This window comes from Benincasa hispida, chromosome 3, assembly GCF_027475165.1.
Source record: "Benincasa hispida cultivar pf3 chromosome 3, pf3_genome.v1.1, whole genome shotgun sequence".
NCBI classification, from domain to species: domain Eukaryota; kingdom Viridiplantae; phylum Streptophyta; class Magnoliopsida; order Cucurbitales; family Cucurbitaceae; genus Benincasa; species Benincasa hispida.
In genome coordinates, this window is record NC_143480.1 from 70,356,018 (window position 1) to 70,381,771 (window position 25,754).

The 25,754-nt window shown below is 35.6% G+C and overlaps 2 protein-coding genes across 2 annotated transcripts; one reads left to right on the forward strand and one right to left on the reverse strand.

Annotated features, from left to right (window-relative positions):
• Positions 1-4,644: 4,644 nt before the first annotated feature.
• Positions 4,645-5,736, forward strand: LOC150037504 (uncharacterized). The gene is made up of 3 exons (XM_090312470.1): positions 4,645-5,167; positions 5,251-5,382; positions 5,470-5,736. Exons 1-3 carry the CDS (start codon positions 4,666-4,668, stop codon positions 5,487-5,489), a joined length of 654 nt encoding a protein of 217 aa, XP_090168596.1. The 5' UTR covers positions 4,645-4,665; the 3' UTR covers positions 5,490-5,736.
• Positions 5,737-7,800: 2,064 nt separating this feature from the next.
• LOC120072935 (protein POLYCHOME) lies at positions 7,801-11,073 on the reverse strand. Its single transcript, XM_039025470.2, has 3 exons — positions 10,825-11,073; positions 10,233-10,626; positions 7,801-8,614 (listed from the first exon to the last, which is right to left on the reverse strand). The coding sequence occupies exons 2-3, from the start codon at positions 10,617-10,619 to the stop codon at positions 8,252-8,254; spliced, it is 750 nt and encodes a 249-aa protein (XP_038881398.1). The 5' UTR covers positions 10,620-10,626; positions 10,825-11,073; the 3' UTR covers positions 7,801-8,251.
• Positions 11,074-25,754: the final 14,681 nt, after the last annotated feature.

The following is a 25,754-nucleotide window of genomic DNA, read 5'->3' on the forward strand; positions in this document are numbered from 1 at the left end:
AACGCATATTCTGTATAAAAATACAAAAATTAACTGTTTCTATGCGATGAACGCATGCGACTGCAATATTATGAACTTAGTGCTTTTTCGACGCAATTAACATATTTTATCAATGCAAACCTTCATTGTTTAATAACTTAGCACTGTAATAACATACATTTTTGCCCGTTATCAGTGTCAGGTACAACTATTTTTGGACAAGTTTTTTAGTCTTTTGGTCCTGCAAGAGAAGGGTTCAACCATTGTAGGGCATTAATCCAGATTGATGGAACTTATCTCTATGGAAAGTATGAGGAGAAATTATTGACAGTCTTATCTATTTATGCAAATGGACATATATTTCCCCTTGCTTTTGCTATCGTCGAAGGTGAGAATTCATCTAGTTGGTCATGTTTTTTGTGGACATTGCGTAAATATGTTACCCAAAGAGAGGGGTATTTGCTTGATTTCTGGTAGACATAAGGGCATTCTTGCTGCAATTAATAATGAAGAAATTGGTTGGAGTGAACCCCGAGCGTACCATTGATATTGTCTTCATCATGTTGCTAGTAATTGCAATACGAAATTAAAATCAAAGAAACTAAAAAATTTGGTGTTTAAGGCCAGAAATCAACACCAAAGGCGTAAGTTCATTCAGTGCATGAAAGAATTGAAACAATTGCACCCTGAATGTCTTGAATTTTTTTCAGACATTGACTTGGAAAAATGGACACAGTCACACGACGGTGGGTACCGCTATGGGTGGATGACAAGCAATGCAGCTGAATGCATGAACGGTGTTTTCAAAAGTGCTAGAATGTTACCAATTACTTCTTTGGTTAGGATAACATTCTATCGCACAATACTATATTTTGAACACCGACAAGAAATCAGTAAAGCACTCGATCGTGGGGACATATATACAGATTATGCCCTAAAAAAACTGAAGAGATAGGAAAAACGAGCATCTGCACATACGGTGACATCCATTGACAGAGAAAGTCAAACTTTCGAAGTACAAACTGGCATAAGTATGATTTCTCCCTATAAAGGACAGCACACCCAAGTTTTGAGCTTGAAAGAAGGAATATGTTCTTGCAATAAATGGAAATCATTCAAGGTTCCATGCTAAATTGTCCAATTTCAATCGTTGTTATGAAGGCCGCTTCCATCCAATTCAACACCCAGATTATTGGCTAGAATTCAGCCAAAAAGTACGCGCATTCATAATGAAATGGATTGGAGAGAAGCCAAAAAGTGTGATGTACAATTTGCAAGAGAGAAGGACATAACAGACGCACTTGTCCATAACGTACACTGGGTGCTTCGTCGTCTTCGGGTCATTAGGTGTATTTTTTTTTTTACTTGTATATTTTATGTACTTGTATTCTTTATGTACTTATATTTTTCATGTAATTGTATATTTTATGTATTTGTATTCTTTATATACTTATATTTTTCATGTAATTGTATATTTTATGTACTTGTATTCTTTATGTACTTATAATGAATTTATGTAATTGTATCTTTTTATGTACTTTTTATGTATCTTTTATGTCATGGATTTTATTATGTAATGTAATTTGAACTTTTTAGGTAATGGAGCTTGGTCCTTCTAATTCGGTACAATTATACCAACAGAATACGCATCATTCACAGACAGTATGGGATAGGTCTTCCACTGTAATGTTGAGTTGTCGGAGAAAAGAGGCGACTGCACAATATACTATCCCATTTGATCACCATATTATTCCATATGTTCAGCAGGCAGATTTTCTTGGGTTGCACAAATTGGTTTAATCCAGCTTGATTGACACCTTATTACTGCTCTAGTTGAGCGTTGGAGACCAAAAACCCACACATTTCACCTGCCTTGTGGAGAATATACGATTACACTGTAGGATGTTGCCATACAATTTGGGTTACGAGTGGACGGGCAACCATTGACAGGTTCACTATAGTATGACTGGAAGAACGTTTGTGAAGAGCTCTTAGGCATTCTACCAGAGGATCTAAAGGGATCAAGATTGAGTATCCCTTGGTTGGCATCCTAGTTTCCAGAATTACCTCTCGATGCCGACGACATCAGTGTACGTAGGTATGCACAAGCATACATCCTACAGCTTATTGGAGGATTTTTATGTGCTGACAAGTCAAATACTCTAGTGCATCTCATGTTCCTCCCACTATTGTCTGATTTCGAGCACGCTGGTACGTACTCGTGGGGTGGTGCTTGTCTTGCATGGTTGTATAGAGAACTTTGTCAGGCTTCCAATGCATAAGTGTTGGAAATAGCGGGGCCACTGATACTATTACAAGTATGGGCTTATGATCGATTTCCAATTATAGTACCACGAGTCCAGCTACAGGCCCCAGATCATCGTCCACTTAGTGCCAGGTATTATTTCATTTATATATTTATTTCGTTACCATTTTATGTAAGAATATAAATTAATTGTATTTTTTATAATATTAGATGGAGTGGTGTATTAGTTGCCTCTGAACAGTCAGCAAATATGTTGCTCGTGTACAAAAAAATATTTGACATGTTGATGCACAATTAGGTAGTAAATGTGTATATAAATGAATATTTAAAACATTTTATATGTATACTTTTTTTTATCGGATTATTTGGACGCCATACACACAGATTTGGTCATCTTTACCTGATTATTGTCGTGATGATGAAGATATCTAGTTGACCGTTAGCCTTCTTATATGCTTCCATATAGTAGAGTGGCATCATCCAGATCATGTGTTAAGACAGTTCGGTCTGCGACAAACGATACCTTTGTTGTCCTATACATTCCCAACACTATACCAAATCGATTTGAGAGGTAAGCACGACCAAGACTGGCGTCGAATCCATACGGAATATTTATCCTACTGGCATGGACGACATGATCGTTGTGCACAAGGAGAATTAACAAATGGGCCAGCTGTATCAAACGACTACTTTCCCTGGTAAAATTCGATCACGAGGCGATTTATCACACCTGACGGCGCTTACTATTACTGCATGGTAAGAGATTTAAAATCAGATATTTTTCATATATATGATATGAATATTATTTAATATTTATTTTTTTATCGTACAGAATAATTTTATCGGCGATGTTTAACAATATTCAGTGTAGAACAACTTATTAGAATTGGGTTCAATGTGTCAGCAAACATTGGTCAACGTAGAAGGTATTATCAACAAACAAGACGACTCGATGTTGCTGACACCGATCGAAGATGTATTCGTCATAGACGACAGGGACAATAGGGTGAACCTAATTTAGAGGGACATGAAGACAACCTCATGAGGGGTAAGGGCCAGGGGGTCGTTTTTAAATTTCATGTAAACTTTCATTTTCAAATTGTAAATTAAAGAACTAATTGTAAATATTCTTTAATATCATGATATATATTTTTTTAATATGAGTGCAAGATATTTTAATTGTAGATTAAATATATAATTAAGTTTAATAATGAAGGAATTTGTGGATCAATTCCTAAAGTATTTAATATTGTTGTACATCTACAATTAAAAAAAAACAATCAACAAACTTTTTATAAAAAAAAAAAAAAAAAGAATAAGAAAATCGTGGACCGGGTCCACGAGTTTGCGTCTGACCGGTCAACCAGTCAGCCGACGTGGTGCTGACTGGATTAAACAATACTCATGTACGGGTACACGATTCCACTACCCAAATTTTGTCAATAGTTTCACAAAACACGTTTCCCTCCAACCCTATTTTTGTCATTATATTTTTAAAAAAAACATTGTTTAAAAAAAAATCGAATCTTTGACTCCTCATTGTGCTCTTATTTCTTTTCAAAATTCCTTTTTTCGTCCTACTCTTAATTTTTTTTCCTTTCCACGTAAAATTTTTTAAACCCTCACTTTTTGCTCTTTAAATAACTACTTTTTTAAAAGTCTCATATCCTTTCAGAAGGATTTCCGAATACCCACAACATGAAGTATGTGAATGCAATTGAGTCTCAAAGTTCATTTTATAGAACTTATATAAAGCAGAGGATGGAAATTGGTGAACAATATTCTTTAAGCATGCTATCTATAGTGAAAAAAGTCGCCCTTGAAGATATTGGTCTTCTCGCTTCATCTTCATCTCCAAATCACAGCACGATCGCGGACAGATCTTCGTCTCCCTTCCGGTCTCACCAACGCATCTCCCTTCCAGTCTCACCAATGCATCAACACGACAAATCAAAAGCGCAACACCACCACAAGTGCTTCCTCGTTATTCTCTAGGATGAGAAATCGCAGCACAATTGTGGGATCGCTGAGATTGTTTTTGGTGAAAAGGAAGCAAGGGAGAAGATGAGAACTTTTCTCAGGGAGAGTTTCTTTTCACAAAGAGAAATCACAGAAGATGAAGAGAAGGAGATTAAGCCAATCACTACTTCTTTATGTTTCCACGATCTATTGAATTAAGCATATAGACATGCTTTAATTCAACATTCATTGAATAAAAGAAAGTTGGCCAAAAATTCTTAAATCCAATGTATAAAAGTTGTTTCTCATTCAAGAAACTACATGTGAATTTATAAAAGATTTAGAGCATAACAAGAAAATTAAGAATCTACCTAAATTAAACTAAATTACTTACCTTAATGTAGTATCTCCTTCAAGATTTGATCAAGGAATATCATGGATGTATCAAAGATAAGGAAAGAATGAGAGAAAGAGTGCAAAAAGCTAAGAAAGTTGAGAGAAAATCGAGTGGTGCTCTAAAATGGCTAAAATTTCATTTTATATGCGACCCTATTGATAGTGTTGCAACGCTATTACACAATTTAGACCTCGAGTGTTGGGGTAGAGGCGCGACGTTGTTGTTACGATTGCTTGCAACGAGGCCCGCACGCGTTCGAAACTGGTGGTCTCACGGCCTCATCTCCGATGACAGCTTCAACCTTCTCACTTCCGTCTGCAATGTCTCTCGTCTCGTCACCGAAGGAATCACCAATTCCCTCTCTCCCGCTTGCATCTCTGTCGCCGCTAACGTCTCCAAAGAGCTCTCTCCAATCATCAACTACTTCGATATCGCCGCTTGTAACGTCTGTCCCTCCGCCAATGCCTCGCAGTTTGGCAATCTCAATCGCACCGATCCTCTCCGCTCCACTCTGCTCCACAGCTTCATCTATGGCCAAGTGATCGGCTTCTTCTTGGGATTTCTAGGTTTTTTTTTTCTTTTTTGCTTTTTTGCTCTGGCTGTGTGATTTAAAAATTGAAATTGTTGTTTGATCTGATGTTTCGTGCAGGCTGGATAGGAAGATCAAGATCCGTGTGCGGGAGATATTGTAGCAAAGTACTTGAATCGACAAGATGTTCAGAAAGCTCTTCATGCGAAGTTAATTGGATTTTTCTATATGGAGAATCTGCATATTTAGGAAGTAATTATGTGATTAACATTTCTTTATGTTTGAAATTTGTTTATGAGATCTTGAGTTTGGTTCTTAATGTTGATTTTGTTTTGTTAGAGAATGGAAATATGATTTGAGGAAGAGATTGGTGCCGACGATTGATGTTGTTGGCACGCTTGTGAAGTCTAAAATTCGAGTACTAATCTACAGGTATGCTAAATTCTAACCACCATTTTTCTTTTTTTTTTTTCATATAAATACTGCCTTGATTCATGAAAGAATATATGTATAATTTTGTTATGCAGTATACTCAAATGTTCAAGTTCAATCTCAATTTGAGATTTGTCACGTAATAAATTCTTCTTGACCATAAAAGGAAGTTAGACATGGAAGGTATTTTTAGTTCAAGAATTGATTTTTAAATTTTAAGGTATCAATCATGCAAATAAGTGTTAAACAAAATTTAAGATATTTTTAGTTCTAAGAATTGATTTAGATGTTGTTCTAGTACGGAAACTTTTTTTTGGATAAATTGTAAAAACTACCCCTAAGATAGAGTGGTAGTTGCAATTACACTCTCAAACATTCAATAATAACAATTGGACCTCTAAACTTCTAAAATATTAAAATTAGGCCCTCAAATTTACAATAATTATAAAAATTGAACTCTCAAATGATAAAAATTGAATTCTGAAACTTATATAAGCAAGATAATTTATACAATTATGTAACTTTGAGCGTCCAATTTTATAATTTAGATAAGTTTGAGGACTCAATTTTTAATTTTAAAAATTTAAAGATATAATTACAACTACCAACCATACTTTAGGGGTAAGTTGTCCTTTTAAGACAAGTTCTAAGCTATAAAGGAAGGGAGAAAATAATGGAAGGAAAATTTTTGGATGAAAATTCTAAATACTTTCGAATCCAAACTATTTGTGTACGTTTTTTAATTTTAAATCTTATTTACTTTGTATTTTTTATTTTGAAAAATATAATTTGAATTGGTTGTTTTCAAAAATAGAAAAATGAATCAAAATATCTATAATCAAAACTTCATAATCTATCAATGATGAGTATCTATAGATTATAAAATTTTGTAGTATCCATCAGTATCTATCATGGATAGATTATAAAATTTTGCTATCTTTTATAAATATTTTCTCAATTTTATTATTTGAAATAACTTCTCTATATTTTCATATTTTGAATTGTAGAATTATCATTTTTGAAATATTTTGAATTGAAAATGATTAGTCAAGATTTAGTTTGTTTTGATTTTCTGTTTTTAGATTATATATATATAATTAACCATAGATTTAGGAGTGAAATTTGGTTTTTTTAATTTTAGGAATTTTGAATCCATTTTGGAATAGAGGGTATTATAGTGCATTTGATTATATCAATCAATATGTTAATTTCCCGCTTAGCCAATTTTACAATATAAAAAGCCATTTAGTCGTTTTTTCAAAATAGCCCTTTAATTTTAGATATTTGTGTTGTCATTCCATTTTGAGAAGAATGGGCACATAGTTTTAAAACTTGCTTTTAGGTCTGAAGGTAATGTGAGCATCGGTTGAAAGTATCTTTATTCCCGACATCTTATGATTTTATCACCGACCTTTTCAACCAAAAAAAAAAAAAGAAACAATTATAAATATAGACATTAGAACCAAAGATAATGTAAAAAAATTTATAAATATGGTCAAATTTAAATAGTTGATAGATCATATTATTAGGAACATATCACTAGTAAGAGTCTATCAACGATAGAAATCTATCATTGATAGATTTGATTATATTTGTAATTTTTTTAAAATAATATTATACACTTTTATTATTTTTAAATAGTATCAATTGCAATACCCTATTTTTTTTTATCTAATTCCATCAAAATTGAATAAGAACTCTACACCGAAACTTTTGTCCACATTTTCGCTTTTTGTTTACAACAATTCATTGATAAGATTTTTAAAATAAATTATTTCAAATAATGTTTTATTTACTACAAAAACTCTTTGAATTGATAATTCAAATTGTAACTAAGTTCTGATTTTTTTTCCTTAGTGGGTTTGATCTTCCTTGTGATTTGACTAGATTTATTGGTTACTATCCATAAATAAAACCTAATTGCAATAATAACTAAATGTATAACAACATTTTCTTTGAAAAAAAGAATTGTAAATATAATCGTGATAAACTTCTATCTTTTACTAACAATATGATTTAACTAATAGACTTTTACTAACAATATAATCTATCACTAATAAATTATTTAAATTTGCCACATTTGTAATTTTGTTTACATTATGCTATATTTACTAATATTTTGACTTCATTCCTATATTTACAACTATCCCATAAAAAATAATAGATATGATGTATATATACATACATACACATAATATAAAACTTGGATGATAGATGTATCAGATTGAAACCTGATGATAGCAGCCAATCAAAAATGTTTTTATCTTATAAGGATTTCGAAAGGCAAAAATTTCAAGTCTAAAGTGAATAAAATTTCTATTTACAACATTTCCACCGCCCAGAAAAGGCCTGCTTTTATCTATCTATATCTGTAGTAAAACAAAGGCAGACCCTTACATCAACAAAATAGCCTATATATTTGTAAAATCCCTTACTAAACTAAGCATCTAAAAGCAAAGATGGTTTATGCAAATGAAAAGGATTCATTTTAACAGGAAACTAACATATAATAGTCATCCAGAGATGAGATCTCATCAGAAGATGAGGATCCCTTTCTCCCCTCCCTCTGATCAACAGCCGCTCTTGACCGAAGTAATAATCATCAGCAGATGATTGATCCAAAAAGTTCCTGAGTTGATTCTGATGATTGCCAAAAGAATTCCGGGAGTGTTTTTCGTGTTGAAATGAATCAACGAAACGACATTAAAGTACGAACTCTTTTCTCCCTCTCTGCTTTCTTGGCACTAGGCGTTCTTTTCAATTTCTGCAACTCCTCCATTACTACTTTCTCCACTTTGTCTATGGAGTTCAAGAGCTTCTTCTGGGGAGTGAGAGTCTCGGCCCCTACCGTGTTTTCATTCGCGATTCCACGAAGAATCTTTCGAACTTTGCCTACAGTTGGTTTTGGGGTGACTAGAGAAATGCTTGGCTCTTGATGATCACCTGCCACCAATACGGTATACTCTAAAGCTCTTTCGTCCGAGGGAGCTGGACTATTGTCACTTCCTTGGCCTTCATTTTCTCTCAAGCGAGCTCTTGTCCTTTCAATTGCCTGATTAAAAGAACAAGATATAACTAAATGACCTTTCAATTGCCTCAAATGAAAAACTAGGAAACGAAATTTATAGGAAAAACAAAGGTGATATTGAATGACATGGAGCAGTAACTAAATATCCAAATGCCAACATGCAGGATACAGCAAAATAAGTTAGAATACTTGGAAATGGGAACTTGAAGAACTAATACAAAGACTTCCCAGATGCAATGCTTTAAAGAGAATTCACTTTGATTAGTGGAAGAAGACTTCTAAAAGAGAATTCCCAAGTGAAATCCTCGGAGACGTGAAAAAATGGGAGAAATGTTTTCCACTGACAACAAAATTATCAGTGAATCAACATAAAAAGTAGCAAAGATTTAGATGGATGGTGCATAGACACAAGCACGTGACATAGAGAAGACATGATGCATTATGACGTGATATGATATTAGCTGAAAAATGAGGACAGAAAAGGCAATGGCTCATCTACTTTATACATTTCTTTTGTGCATGAGGGTATCTGAGAAAGAGTGGTGTATAATGTCTTACATCAAGTTACTAGAATTTTATGATCTTAACAAATTTAAGGTCAATATATATGCACCTAGATACTTGAAAAAATAAATTTGATATTTTTCACTCAAATTATATATTTTTTTATCCATTAAACTTTTCAAACAAAATAAATGAATTAATACATTGAAAAAGTCAGGTCAAATAATTTACAAGTGTCAACATATGCTTAACAAGTATTCTGTACATGTCCCACAAGAAACGATAATATCAGTGTTAATATATATTGCAATCAGAATTTTAAAACTTCATTGGCAAATGAATCAGCGATTTGACTTCAAAATTACAGCATTAACATAGGCCCAAAATGTTGATTGGACTGCTTAGTCACAACATCCTAGTAACCAGCCGAAGAATATTGAGCCCACCAAAAAGTAGTTCTAATAACAAGTGAAAATGAAGCTTAAAAACCAATTGGAATCCAAGAAAACATTGAATATAAAAACTAAAAATGGAGATGAATTATGTTAACTTTAATTAATGGTGGACAGGAACTCATTATCCAGACTGTTGATGTTCCATATGAAATCATTGAGCATGGATGTTATAAAACCAAAAGAATCTTCTTTTTAGACAAACAGGTAGGTAGTACATAGCTTAAAAACACTGAAAATTAATTGATTAATTAACTTAAAGAGAAAGGAAAGTGATCCAATCTGAGGATTCACAAAAAAGGATTAGACAGATGCAATAACATTTTCGGTTAAAAATCAATTCAATTAAAATCAAGTGAAAGCAAATGCTTACCAACTGAAAAACAGAAACAAGATCACAACTGCACCAAAAAAATCAAAAGGGGTTTCCCGAAGATCAAGCAAATTCAAATTAGAACAAACCCAAACAAATGTCTGTATCAGAGAACAAATCTTACAGCTATTGGAGTACGTATATGCATACCAGAGACAATATGTGATAACAATGAGAATAGGTTTGCTATAAACAATATGAATCAAATTCAGGTATTATATCCAAGTAATCCACAAAATGTAAGTAAAGCAGAACAAAACCTTGAAAGATTTATCAGAACAATATCAAAGTAACAGGTGAATTAGTCATTTACCCTCACAACTGCAGTTATATCGCGGAGAGGGGTTCTTGGGTACCAAATCGGTAACACACTGTTCCTACCCCGAGATCTATTCCGCCGGGAACTCCCAGCCGCCGTATTCTCGCGGTTCAACACTGGAGATCTGTAAAGAAATCTATTGCGCCCAATTCCACCAGAAATGGGAGAACCAAAAGCCCGTCTCAGATTCGCACCACCTCCACCAGGGCCGGGATTCGTAGGTCTTTGTTGAGCAGTAGTCGTCGTTGTGGGGCGCGCAATCGGAGTACCTATCAAATGAGAATTCATTTCTTGCTCGTCCAATATACCTTCCGATCTCCGACGAGCAAATACCTCGGCATGGTCCACTTGCCTCTCCAATCTATCCCTTGCTTCCGACATTATGGAACTTCAAAAGGAAGAAGCAAGAAAACAATCATTTCAGAGAAGAGGAAGCCCGAATCTAAGTCTACAGTAACAAGAACTCAGAATCTTTCAGTTAAAACCAAAACTAACAAGAAAACCTACATTTCATTTCTACATTCTTCAAAAAAAAAAAAAAAAAAAAAAATGAAATGGAGAAAAGGAAGATGGAACTCATTCATACCGTGAAATTCCAGTGGGCTTCAATGGAACCTTTGACCCAAAAACAATGGCGTTGGATTGGTGGGAGGCGGTCTTCTGTGAGACGCTCAGTTGAAAAATGAGAGGGAAGAAGATGAAGCTGCTTTGAGAGAAAGCGAAAATTTGGGCAAATTTCAAATGCGGAAATTTGGGCGCTACTTAAACCCATTTTCAATTTTTTTGCAAAATTCATTACACGTGGCCATTTCTGGTTTTTCAAATTTTGTGGTTTGAATTTCAAATTTCTAGCAAGAGCGGGATCTTTTTATTTTTCCTTTTCTCTTTTGAAACCTCAAATTTTTAGCTTATGCGATGTGAAATTACTGTAAAGTCCTTACGTATGTGCCATTATTGAGGTAAAGGTCTACCTCCTCAAAAGATACTTCAACCAAGTAAAACAAAGAGTTCAGGTTTGGAAGTGTCTATTCATTTTTTTTTTTTAGTACTTTTCATCTTTAAAGAGTGATTTATGGTCTACTGTTTTCTAAATCTCTTTGAATTTGAAAATGAAGGAAGGTGTACCTGGCGAATTTTTGACATCAACGATAAATTTATTTGCATGAAGAGAGCGATAATCCTACGAAAAAGAATAGATTACACAATGGGGTGGCAAATACCACGTCCACTCTTGATGCTTAAGTTAGTCACAAATCAAAGATAGAAGTGTAGAACTACAATATTTAAAACTTAATGCTTAAGTTAGTCACAAATCAAAAATAGAAGTGTAAACTACAATATTTAAAACTTACTTTCTTATGAAGCTCTCATGGACTACTTAAGGGTTTTGTGACCTAATCCTTTTAGAAACATGTTTCTATGTCCATCTCGGAGGATTTCTAGGGTTTATTGGATTGATCAGCTTGGGTGCGTTAAGTCTTAGGTTAATCTACTAGGCTCGACCTTAGCCCAAGCTGAGGTCGAGCAGCTTGTAATGGGTTTCAACTCCCTCTTCTATTAGTCCCTTTTATTTGGGTTTTACTTGTTGCATTGAACTTAAGCGACCTTTCCTTGATCGATTAAACCTTTGCCAAGTTTCTCTAGACAGTTTTACCCTCGACATTAACCCCATACTCCTAAGTTAGAGGCTACAAATAAGTATATTTTATTTGTAGCTTTGGTCTTTGGAGTCTGATTCTTTTACATTATGCCACTTTTGGTGTTTGGTTTTTCGTAACCATTGTTTGCACATCTGTCAACCCGTTGTGAGAACTGGGGCCATCGAAGCTCAATTAATGGAAAACACTCATTGTTAGATGCTCTCACTTAATTAGTTGGGCGCACTTTTCTTCATTTCGAAAAGAAACTTGGCACTTAGCATTTATACCATACTTGTTATTTCCTATCTTTGCAAGTATGAACATATTGAACTCGACCCCACATGCATTTTTGGGGTTATCCCTAGCCATGGGTCATGGGAGGTGTTCAAATGTCTCCTTTTTTAGGTTCTAGCTAGGTTTGGAGCATGCATCCACTATAATTAAGCATCATTAAGTATAATGTTTATTGTTTACCTTCTTTTCTAATGAATGTATGAGCATACGAACTTAGCTCTTCTTTTGTCAATTGTGAAGTTTATCCATACTTATGAGCTTTAATGGGGAATATTAACTAAACCGTCATCGATTTTAACTCATTTCCTAATTTAGTTTCATCCTCATGCCTTTATGAGCGAAGTTAGCCTGTATGTTTTTTCTTGTTGTTGTGGCCTTCGGTATTCTTTACTTCCCTTTACAATTTTCCTTATTTACCTAGTGTTTGCTTGCCATTTGACTTTTCTAATTTTAAATCATAACCCTACTTTAGGAGAGGTTTTTACTACCTTAATCCGAAAGAAGAGGTTGACGTCGACAATCCTACTTCCATGTACAAATGGAAACAAACTTGCTTTGGGCCCTGACAGTTCTTATTATTCAGTTCTGACAGGATTCAAGGATTTTAGTAGGCTCTTTTCCCTTTTTCTGTAAGGAACTACTTGTTTCTTTTTTCCTCTCTTGACTTCTAACTTTTCAAACGTTGTTGTGTAATTCCTCGAAATTATCATCATTCTTATGTTGTAAACTCTTTTCTTCGTGTTGTGAGCCACCTCTCTCTTGCTGACACTTCGGTTCGGCCTTGTTCCACCAAGAAAATCTTGTTTCTCTTGATCTAGTTCCTGCCAACCACAATGTTGGTTTGATAGTCCTTGTTCCTTCTCTCTTTTTGCTATTGGTCGGCCTTGGGCCATGGCAACTTTTCTCTCTCTTTCGGTTTTTCCTTTTTTTTTTTTTCTTTATTTGTAGGTGAAGGGTTTGGAATAACCACAGCAGAAGCATGTGAATTTGATTGAGTCTCAATATTCATTTTACAGAACATCGAATAATTCAGAGGATGAAAAACGATAAGCAAAATTCATTAAGCATGCTATTAACATTGTGAAATTCAGAGGAAAATTAAGAATTCAAGAACTCGCCCTTGAAGGTTACTACCTTCACATTTTCTTTCCCAATTCACAGCAGGAACTCGATTCTTCTTCGGGTCTTATCAATGCAGCAACACAGCCACCCAAAGGAACACCACTACAAGGAGTCCTCCTTATTCTCTAGGATGAGAACCACACAGAGTTGTAGGCTTCTTTAAATTAATTTTGGTAGGGAGAAGAGTTTTTGTGATGAGAGAATTATTTCTACAGAGATCACTGTGAGTTCAAAGAACCTGGAAGAAGGAAGAAGATGAAGCTTTTTATTCTCTATAAAAAAAATCATCAAACTAAATTCACGTTCTTGAGAGATTAAGGGGAAGAGAGGGGAGTTACAAAACTAACTCCCTCTCATTTATTTGAAATTCAAAATTTCAAAAAATAAAACAAATTATATTAAACTAACTTTAATATAAATAAAATCATACTATATGTTATATCTCATATAACATATAATCTATAGTTTATTATATCGCATGGTTTATTAAACTCTCATATAACCTATAGGATTAATATCAATAATAGTTTTTATATGAATTATATTCATATAATTAATATTTGAATCATATTCAAATATTTATTTCTCTCATTAAAATTTTATATTATAATAGATCACATTCATTATATTGATTATATCTCACACAATTAATTAATTTTCTTTAACAATTTGAACAATTCAAATTAATCCAAAATTAATTCAATTCTCATTAATCCTAATTGAGCTAATAAGATGACTTTATAGACTTATAAATTGAAGTTCCAATGATACTTGATTAATTAATTAAACTCTTTAGTTAAATTAATCAACCTTCAATAACTGTTAGTCACTCCACTAAAGACCGAAAATTGCACTCTTCGCATTATAGATATATTTTTGTATTCATTGGATATAATCAATCAACGGTGCGTTGACCTTCACAAATTCCTCGTAAGTACAAGTGGGTCAAAATTACCATTTTACCTTTGTAGTTATATTTGACTTCTTAAGTACCACTAATCTCTCTAATGAACAATTAGTTATAGTCCTACTATAACCGAACTGTTGGATTTGGTATTCTAAATCTCATATATCTTATAGTTTGTAAAAATGAATTATATATTGAATAAAATAAGAGGTATTTTATTATCATCCAGACTGCATTTATTTAATCCAATAAACTAAGATCCAAGGTTATGTGATGTCACTTGAACAGTAAGTGGTAGACATACAAGTGGTTCATGTTCATGTTATAATCTAAAAGATCTACAGTAAATGAATAAGGTTGGGTGTCTTATCCTGGTAACACTGCAGATACGACCCCTATAAATGTTACATGAGTTGTAAATGTTACAGACAATATGAGCCATATTGTTCATGTGGAGACATATGAGTGGGGGTATCCTGTATAAAGAGTTGATACAAGACTAGACTGTGAAATGATTGGTTTCTCTTTAAAACACGATTACTTGAAGAAACCAATGTTTCACTAGGATGCCCATGTTGGGGTTGAAGCCCTAAATCTCGTAGGGTCTTGTAGTTTGTAAACACATATATGAACAAATATTTGTGATGTAATAATATGAGATATTTTCTTCACTATTGTCTATGAAATATGAGATATTTTAGTTGCACTAACCACAAACCAATAAACTAAGATCCTTGATTATCGTTGTAACTTAAGCATGTATGTGGAGACATACAAGTAGATCATATCTTAAGTGATAACCTAAATGGTCTATAGTATATGTATAAAGGAGGGAAACCTTAACTTGGTGACACTATAGATACGACCCTCTTTATAGATGTTACAAGTGTTGTAAAGTGCTACAGATGGTCTGATCCTGATCATTCATGTGGAGATATGTGAATGGAGGTATCCTATACAAATGAGTTTGTATAAGACCGGACCACAAAATGTTTAGTCTCGTTATATAATGTCGTTCATGATAGAGACTTTCATTTCACTAGGATGACCATAGGTAACATTATTGGGATTGGTGTCCTAATGCTCCAGAGTCTCGTAGTTTGTACTATACACATTGTTATGAATAAAATAAAAGTTATTTCATTCTTGCATTTACTCATATCCAATAAACAAAGCTCCATGGTTATTGTATGTAAACTTAAATATGGATATGAGATATACAAGTGGATCATGCCTTAAGTGAGAACCTAAATAGGTCTGTAGTATAAGGATTAAGGTGGGATATCTAATCCTGGTGACCTACGGATATGGCTCGCTTTGTAAAGGTTTACAAGTGTTGTGAACTACTACAAATGATAGATCCTGACCATTCATGTGGAGATATGCGAGCGAGGGTATCCTATACAAAGAGTTTGTATAAGACCGGACCATGAGATGATTCGTCTCTGTATATAACGCCGTTGATACTGGAGACTTACATCTCACCTAAACGACCATATATGACATAACCTTAATCTTGAGTGTTTTGGGAACTCCTACCTTTGAGGGTGGTCCTTTGATTAGTATGGGTGAGAGTGGCCAGATTGCCAACTTAACATGCCTATCTTTTTGGGGACTTGTCTAATTTGGGAGCTGAGAACTCAGTTACACAAGATGAAATTTACTCCTTCCCCGAAGCAGGGGTAAGTAGATAAATTGCTCCCTTAAGGGCTGATTCCAGGGCTTGAACATAGTAGCCACAGCTTTTCTTTGGAAGAGAGGACTTAGTCATAGTAGAACTATGACTTCTGTTCATCAAAGAAATCAATGGTACTTAAGGAGTTAGATGTAACTACAGCGGCATAATAGCGATCTGTGAAGGGTTATTGTAATATTGATTGGTTAAGATGGACACATAATATATCTATAGTAAGGAGAGCTCAGCTGTCGAACTTTAGTGGAGTGCCTGGCAGTTAACGGATGGTGGATCCCGTGACTAAAGAGTTTAGTCAGTTATTCACGTACCGTTGGAGCTTCAAGCTACAGGTCCATAAGGTCCCTTTGGAAGCTCAATGGATTCAAGTTAAGGATCAGTTCTTGGTATTGGTTTGAAATGTTCAAATGGACTAGAGGTAATTCGATTATATATGATATGATCGATATGATGTATGTGATACATCTAGTGAAGGGTTAATGTAAATGAGATTTACATTAAGACCATGGAATAGAAAAAGAGTTATGGTTTATATGTTTCATGAGATGAAATATTAAAACTATAGGTTATAAATATAGTATGGTAAGTTGGTTATCATTTATATTTATAATAATATTAATTATTGGATAATTATCACTTTTTCTATAATAACCAATTGAGTAGGAGGTTATTAGTTGTTTCATGGTAACCATGAGATAAAAAGAAAAATATTTTCCTAATTTTAGTAAGATTTTCAAAATGTTGATTTAAGATTTTTTCATTCTCGGAAAGTACTCATGGAAAGTTTGTCAAGTAAATAAGATTTTCTAAACGACAGCTTGAAAAGACTAGACAATCGTGGAAAGTTTCTATACAATAGACTCTTAGCGGGCCGATGAGCTAAACAATCGCATAGCTTTTACTAAATGATTGGGCATCGTCCTGTACGATAGGCTTTGACATCTCCCACTTGCTCAATCGTTTACAAGATTGTTCTTCTTCGGTCTCTGCCTCTAACCAAGTCCACATAGAGCCAACACTCTGGATTCTCATACTGAGAATACCAAGCTAACCTTTTTGGTGGTGTCATACTCAACTCGACACAGTCGTGGTTCTGTGGAGGCCGTTCGTGATGTTCAGGGTGTTCGTGACTTGGAGATTGCGGTGTTCAAGTTCGTTGTGATTGTACAGTGTAAAATTCGTGGTGTACGAGCGTTTGAGTGTTGCAGTGTTGCTGGTTGTTCGAGCATTCGTGATCAAGGGTGTTGAAAATGAGTTTTCAAAGGTATGTGAATTCTTCCCTTGATCGTGTATTAAAGCATGTTGTAATTTCTACTTTCCGCATAGCCTATTGTTTTCGTTTGTGTACTGTAATTATTAATGTTCATATACGATTGAAATTTGGAATGATTCTTCTGCTGCCCATGAAAATCCTCATGTCCGATTTCCTTCAATTGGTATCAGAGACAGGTTGTTCTGATATTCCAAATTTCACTTCTGTTTTGAACTTCTTTTACAGTCGCGATGGGTTTTCTGCATTTTTGTTTAATAGTTAAATACATTTGTGGATGGCGTTGATGGATGTTTACGGGTTTAATTGTCTCTGTTTAAAGCTTTCTTTAATTACAAAGTGTTAATTTGTAGAGGCCCTGTTTTTGGGCATAATTAACATGTCTGTAATTTAAAGTGTTTGAGTTAGTCGAGTCGTTCGTGATGAAGTTTCAAAGCATGGAAATGTGATTCTCAACGAAGAAGAAGACCAAGAGTTGGTCGTGCTGTGTAGCCTCAATAATCGATCGTTAGGATTTAACTAAACGATTGCATAATTTTTTCTATATGATCGTGTAGTATTTATTAAACGATTGTTTAGCTAATGCTAAACAATAGGGTAAATCGTTTACTCTATCACGTACTGTTGGTTGCCTAATTGCGTAGATGCTGGAGGTAGACGATCGTAGTGGGAGCATAGGATGCTTATCGTTTAGAAGAAGTCGTGCGCTAAACGATCGTGTAGTTAGCATGCTTATTGCATAGTTACTACCTACACGATCATGCAGTATATGATACGAAAGTGCTCGCTCAGTGATCATTTAGACGATGGTGCTTCACCGCATCGTAGTCTTTTAGACGATCGTATAAGGCTTGCATTGTGCGCGACACGCTAGACGATCATGTACCTTGTGCTTCATCGCATAGTAAGAGGTACACGATCGTTGCTAAACGATCATTTAGCTCTCAAAGCGTAGGTAAACGATTAAGCAAAGCATTTTTTCTTTTGTGTAGACGATCACGGGGAGTTTGGTACATGATCAGCAGAGACATGCGGACTTCGACCGGATGGTTCAACACCCAGTTTGTCTGTTTGAACTGGAGGCTCCTTTGTTTTGTAATAGTTAGCTTGTTTTTTTTTTTTAGGATTTTGAGGCAATTTCACCCGGTTCATCATCATTTGTTTTTTATACATGTGATGTATGGTATTTATATGGCAAAGTGTTTGACATTTAGATTTAAAACCCACCTTAGGTTGTGCAATTATTCATGCATCATGTTTATAAGTGTTATAATCTAGCATGAAGAAATTACATGAAAGCATATGCATACATCATGAAAATATAAGAGTTATATTTTTGCATGCAGTGAGCATTATCATGCATCATCTTTATATTATAAGCGTTATAGTATAAGGATGTATGGAAGCATGTTTTACTTGTTTCGTTGCTATTTTGTATAAGTGTTATATAAAAAGTAGGAATGAATGAACAATGGATTGAGCATGACACTTAGGCTGTTTATAAGCGTTATAAATGCCTTGTATGTGTTTAGCTTTGCATTGTGGTTGGTTTTAGTTGTTTCTGTTGTAAGTGTTATAAAGGAAATTAGAACTAAAATCGATAAGAAAGAGTTGTATGCGGACTTAGGGTGAACTCAATGTTTTAAAAGGGTTTTAAAATTGGATTGAGATAGACCTAAGTTCAAATGGTTCTAATGAGATTAGCAACCTAAGTTTAATCTTTTTAAATCGGTTTAATAGGATTAAATTGATTAGCATAAAAGATTAAAATTGTATCAAATCTATTTATAAAGGACCTTTTGTCTAAGGCGGGTTCTGTCTAGGTTAGGGTTATTAAGCTTACGAAACACCCCTACCTGAGAACCTACTTGAAAAGGTGAATTAGATAGATTTTCTGCAAGCATGCGACTGTTGGTCAAAGACTCCAATAAAGAGTTTAATGGATGATGATCAAAAGTTGTGTCAACTATCCAAGGTAAAAGTTACTCTTGGGCAAACCTAAAAAGTGACTTAGTTAAAATTCTTAGCCGTGTTTTTTCTAAGTAAACTAAACCCTAAGTTATAAAATACTCAGTGGGAGGAAAAGATGTATCTGATATGTCAATGATTGCACTCACGTTTCTCCCTGAATGTTCACACCATGAGATTCATGTTTGGCCTCTTAGTGCCTTGGGAGCATCCCTCTACCATTTCACACAGAACCCACTCCTCCTAGATTCTCACTCTGAGAATACCAAGGTAATCGAGTGGTAGTGTCGAGGGTTGCCATTCGAGGATTAGACAGTTCGTGATTACACTACGTGTTCGTTGCGTTCGTGATCGTTTAGACTTTACTAGGACGCTTGACCAGTGTAGATCGAGGGAATACGTGAAGAAGATTTTTTCAAAGGTATGCCACTCGATTCCCTTTGTATTTAAATAAAGAAAGCATGCTATAATTTTCTCTATAATGCATAACTGTAGTTGTACATTTGTTAATGTTTTAATCTTTCACAATGGGCTTAGAAAGATCTTGCTTCCGCTCACTGGTTCTCTTGAATAAGAGATCCTTCAATTGGTATCAGAGCCAGGTTGTTCTAATATTCCAAATCCATTGATGTATTAAACTGCATTTACATTCTTGATGGGTTTTAAGCATGTCTACATAATGTTTAAGTGTTAAATGTATTTGTGGATGTGAATTAATGGAGTTTCTGGGATGATTGCCTCTTTTTCTTGCTTTCTTTTACATTTCAAAGTTAATTGTAAGGGCCCCTATGTTTTTGGGCATATTAACTTTCTATTGAGTCTGTATTTAAAGTGTTTGAGTCTATAAAAGTCGCTTGTGATGAAGCTTCAAGGCATGTAAATGTAGTGTACTTCGAGGAAGAAGAAGACCAAAGGTTGGTCAGATCATGTAGCTTAGGCTAAATGATAGTTTAAATTTAGCTTAATGATCGAGTAGAAAAGTTCTAACTCAATCGTGTAGCATTTACTAAACGATCATATGGCTGATGCTAAACAATCGAGTAAAGAGTTTACTCGGTCATGTTGTATTGGCTACTCGATCGTGTAAACGATGGAGGTAAATGATCATTGAGTATGGGATACTCGTAGCATGGTAGGAACGCGCACTAAATGATCGTTGACCTCAATCCTGAGTGAGTTAGGAACTCCTGCCTTTGAGGGCGGTCCTTTGATTTGCATGGGTTTGAGTGGCCAGATCGCCGACTCAAACCTACCACTTTGAGGATTCGTCTGATTTGGGAGCTAGGAACTCAGTTACACAAGATGGAATTCTCTCCTTCCCCGAAGAAGGAGTAAGTAGATAGATTGCTCCCTTAAGGGCTGATTCTGAGGCTTGACGATGTGGCGCCACTCACCTTCTCATGGCCCGAAAGGTGTCTACAAATAGTAGGACTATGTTGTGTTGTTCATTAAAAGGATCAATGGTACTCAAAGAGTTAGATGTAATTACAGGGGTAAAATGGTAAATTGGCCCAATTGTACTTATGAGCATCTGTGAAGGGTTATCGTACTATTGATTAGTTATATCTGATGAACACAGAAATATATTTGTGGTGAGAAGAGTGCAGCTGTCGGTCTTTAGTGGAATGCCTGGAAGTTAACGGATGGTGGATCTCGTGGCTAAAGAGTTTAGTCAGCTATTCACGTACCGTTGAAGCTTCGAGCCATAGTTCTATAAGATCCCCTTAGTAGCTCAATGGATTCAAGTTGAGAATCAGTTTTTTGGTCAGTTTGAAATGTTCAAATTGACAAGAGGGAGTTCGATTATATATGATATGATTGAACTAGTCAATTATATATGATATGGTTGACATAATGTATGAGATACATTAATTGGAGGAAAAGGATATAAATATGATTTATATCTAGTGGAGGAGAAAAGGACTATGGTTCATATATTGCATATGATGTGATATTAAACCATAGGTTATAAATATAATATGATTATATTTATTTTTTAACAATTATGGGATAGTTGTTTGCGGTTCTTTCTCCGTAACTGAATGAGATAGTGGGAGGTTGCATTCAATTTCGTAACTGAAGAATAAAATGAAAATTGTTTTCATTTTGCAAAAGATTAGATATTCGCTTGCGAATTGAGTACATTGCCTATCGCCTAGCAAACCGAGAGCATACACGACAACTCAGCGTTTATTAAACGATTGTGTACACGCGCACATTTCCTAAACGATCGCATAGAATTACCTAAACGATCGTCTAACTTTTATCTAAGCAATCACGCGCCCGAGCGTTACTAAACGATCCTCTATACGATCAAGCCCCTTTTACTACACTATCGTGTACCTTTACCTAAACGATCAAGCATCCATCTATACGATAGACATCTGATATCTCCCACTTGCTTGGTCATGGTAAACGATCGTTCCTTCCTCCTTTCCTCTACCAAACCCAACAGAGCCCACACCTCCTGTATTCTCACTCTGAGAATACTGGGGGTTTCGAGTGCTGATGTCCCCTGTTGCCTTGTTCGTGAGGAGTCCGTTCGTGGGTAGACGATAGCAACTTGGTGGACGATTGCCTTGACAATCTCAGCGAGAGGGAGATTGGCTTCCTGGACGAGAGCGAGATTTCTGTGAAGAAGAGTTCTTCAACTGGTATGTATCTCGTTCTCTTGTTGTAGTTAAAGTTTCAAAGCATGTCGTAATTTGTTGTTAAATGCATCACGAGTATGTTTGATTATGAATGCGGTAATTCTATCACAATGAGTTTCAAACGATCTTGCTTCTGCTTAGAGGTACTGTTCGATAAGATATTCTTCAATTGGTATTAGAGACAAGTTCTAATATTCCAAATTCATTGATGCAAAGAATAACATTTACTTTCTCGGTGGGTAAAGCATGTCTGCACTCTGTTTAATTGTTAAATAGTTATATGGATGTGCATTAATGGAGTTTTCTGGGATGAAGCCTCTGGTTGTTTAAATTCTTTTACATTCAAAGTTAATTGTAAGGGCCCCTACGTTTTGGGCATATTAACTTGCTATTGAGTCTGTAAATTCAAAGTGTATTTATGCATACATTAAGCATAGACATGCATCATCTTTATATTATAAGTGTTATAGTATAAGGGTGTATAGAAGCATGTTTTCTTGGTTCGTTACATGCATATAAAAGTTATATATAGTAATGAATGGACATTGCATGAAGCATGACACATAGGTTAAATTTATAAGTGTTATAAATACCTAGTTGTATTGTAATGTGTATGGTTTTAGTTATTTCTTTTATACGAGTTATAAGGAAATTAGAACTAAAATCTATAAGAAAGACATGCATGCGAACTTAGGTTTGAATCATGGTTTTAAAAGTGTTTTAAAACTTGGTGGAGATAGACCTAAGATCACAGTTCTAATAAGATTAGCAACCTAGGATTTAATCTTTTAATCAATTTAATAGGATTAAATTAACTAATAAAAGGTTGAAGTGTAGCAAATCTATCTATAAGGGACCTTTTGTCTAAGGCGGGTTCTGTCTAAGCTGGGGTATTTAAAGTGACGGAAACAGAACACCCCTACCTGGGAACCTACATGGAAAGATGCATTAGATAGATTTGATGCATGCATGCAAATTTGAGGACAGCCCATTAAAGAGTTTAATGCGACTACTTGAACTTGTTTAATTTCAAAGACAAGAGTTGTTTTTGGGCAAATTAAACTGACTTAGATTAAAATCAGTAGCCAGATGGTCTAAGTTAATGAACCCCTAGGTAGAACATTCAGTGGGAGGTACTTAGGGTATTTGATACTTCATTTAAACCTCTTTACGTTTCTTCCTTTATTGTCCACACCGTGAGATCTATCCTCGGCCTCGTGGCACCCTGGGAGTGTCCCCCTAAAGGATGGTGTTTGGGTAGGCCAATATCAAGGTGGATGGAGAGAATGTTCATAGTAAGTGGTAGTAGGACGTACGACGGCATATTCCACGGTTTCTCTCGTTAGGTTGGATAAAATTTTTGTGCATCACCTCGAGGCACCCTGGGAGTGTCCCCATATAGGATGGTAGTTTTGCACATTTCTTTATTTGATCTCCTGTATAGGATAAGGTCGCTTTAGTCTCGTGTCCTACTCTACTTTTTCCTTATGGTGGGCGCATTAGGGCAGGACTCTAGGGCCGAAAACGAGGGGTTACACTTACGCGGAAATGTTAAGGGTTAACAGTTTGGGACCGAATGCATGGTGACTGTTAGGTGCAATTACAAGAGTTGTTTCTGCCTAATGGTTGAGAGTGTCTCATCCCAGTGAAAGGGCATTTGATCACCCCACCGAAGACGTTTGTCCTGCCTCGCTGGGGCATCATTGCTAAATAGAAGTCTTTTCACTTAGGGTACTTGGAAACTATTTTGCTAAAACTAAAATTGGTGTTAAAAAGTGGTTTTGCATAGACTTATTAAGTTTATTCTGTTTTCAGCGACGTTTTAATGGCCATCGCCACATTAGCTCTACTTAATGCCGATAAACTGACTGGCGAGAATTACGCTAGTTGGAAACACACGATCACAACAATAGTAATAATTAATGATCTCATGTTTGTCCTTACAGAGGAGTGTTCTTCTATTCCACCTCCTAATGCCATTCGAAATGTTCTGGAGGCTTATGAGGGTTGGACACGGGCGAATGAGAAGGCTCGAGCCTATATCTTAGCCAATCTTAACGATGTATTGGCCAAGAAGCATGAGCCCATGGTCTCAGTGTGTGAGATCATGGAGTCCCTGTAGGGGATGTTCGAACAATCGTTTGGACAGCTCAAGCACGCGGCTCTTAAAAGCATCTTCAACTCCTAAATGTAGAAAGGCACCTCTATTCATGAACACGTGCTTAACATGATGGTCCACTTCAATGTGGCGGAGATGAATGGTTCTAGGATCGATAAGGGCAGCCAGGTTAGTATTATCCTGCATTCGTTGTCGGATAATTTCCTGCACTTTGTCAACAATGCGATTCTGAACAAAGTAAACTATACCCTTACAACTCTCCTCAACGAGTTGCAGACATTTCAATCCTTACTGAAAAGTAAGGAGAAGAGGGAAGGTGAGGCAAATGTTGCTTCATCTTCAAAGACGTTCCATAGTGGTTCGACCTCAGGAATAAAGTCTGTACCTTCTACTTCTAACACTATTAAGTGGAAGAAGAAGAAGGGTGGTAAGGGGAAGGGGAAGGCACCTACTAACCCACAACCTGTCGCCTAGCGAGATAGGCTTTCAGCATCGATTGACAAGGGAAAATGTTTTCAGTGCAACTAGGACAAGCACTGGAAGAGGAATTGTCCTCGCTGGTTGAAGGAGAAGAAGCCGGCCAAGGCTAAAGCAAAACAAGGTAAATATGATTTACTAGTTTTGGAAACTTGTTTAGTGGAGAATGATGATTCTGCTTGGATTATTGATTCCAGTGCCACTAATCATGTTTATTATTCTTTTCAAGGGATTAGATCCTGGCGACAGCTAGAGGCTGGTGAGATGACGATGCGAGTAGGCACTGGGCACGTTGTCTCAGTTGTGGCAGTGGGAGGAGTCCAGTTGACTTTACAAAAGAAATTTTTTGTTTTACATGATGTTTATGTAGTTCCTGAGTTGAAAAGGAACTTAATTTCTGTAAAATGCTTGTTACAGTGTAAATATACTTTTGAATTTCAATTGAATAAAGTGTTTATTCATAAAGATGGAGTTGAAATTTGTACAACATATCTAGAAAATAACTTGTATGTGCTAAGTCTGTTAGCAACGAGTTCCCTCCATAACATAGAGATGTTTAAAATTGTTGTAACTCAAAATAAACATCAAAAGGTTTCTCCAAAAGAAAATGCCCAACTTTGGCACTTTCGATTAGGGCACATCAATCTAAATAGGATTGAGAGGTTGGTGAAGAATGGACTTCTAAGCGAGTTAGAGGAAAATTCCTTACCGTTGTGCGAATCTTGCCTTGAGGGCAAGATGACTAAAAGACCTTTTACTAGAAAAGGTTATCGAGCCAAAGAGCCTCTAGAGTTAGTACATTCTAACCTTTGTGTTCGTATGAATGTGCGAGCCGGGGGAGGCTATAAGTATTTCATCACCTTTACTGATTATTACTCTAGGTATGGGTATGTTTATTTGATGCAACGAAAGTCTAAATCCTTTAAAATTTCAAAGAGTTCAAGGCTGAAGTTGAAAATGTATTAGACGAATGGATTAAGACACTTCGATCGGATCAAGGTTGAGAGTTTTTGGATTTGGGGTTCCAGGACTATTTGATAGACCATGGAATAGTTTCCCAACTCTCAGCGTCGGGTACACCTCAGCATAATGGTATAGTGGAGAGGAGAAATAGAACCTTGTTGGATATGGTTTGGTCGATGATGAGTTTCACTTCCTTACCGGACTCGTTTTGGGGTTTTGCAGTAGATACTGCAGTGTATATACTCAACTGTGTTCCTTCCAAGAGTGTTGCGAGAACACCTTTGGAGTTGTGGAATGGGCGTAAAGCTAGTTTATGTCACTTTCGCATATGGGGTTGTCCAGCACATGTACTTGAGGCTAATCCAAAGAAATTGGAACCACGGTCTGTTGGAAGGTACCAGCGTGCAGCGAA

Excerpts from the sequence above, each read along its gene's own strand:
- LOC150037504 (XM_090312470.1), top strand. The coding sequence starts at position 4,666 with ATGAGAGAAAGAGTGCAAAAAGCTAAGAAAGTTGAGAGAAAATCGAGT. Across the intron at positions 5,168-5,250 it reads CTTCTTCTTGGGATTTCTAG|GCTGGATAGGAAGATCAAGA; the intron begins GTTTTTTTTTTC and ends TGTTTCGTGCAG. Across the intron at positions 5,383-5,469 it reads AGAATCTGCATATTTAGGAA|AGAATGGAAATATGATTTGA; the intron begins GTAATTATGTGA and ends TTGTTTTGTTAG.
- LOC120072935 (XM_039025470.2), bottom strand. The coding sequence starts at position 10,619 with ATGTCGGAAGCAAGGGATAGATTGGAGAGGCAAGTGGACCATGCCGAG. Across the intron at positions 8,615-10,232 it reads ATATAACTGCAGTTGTGAGG|GCAATTGAAAGGACAAGAGC; the intron begins GTAAATGACTAA and ends TCTTTTAATCAG.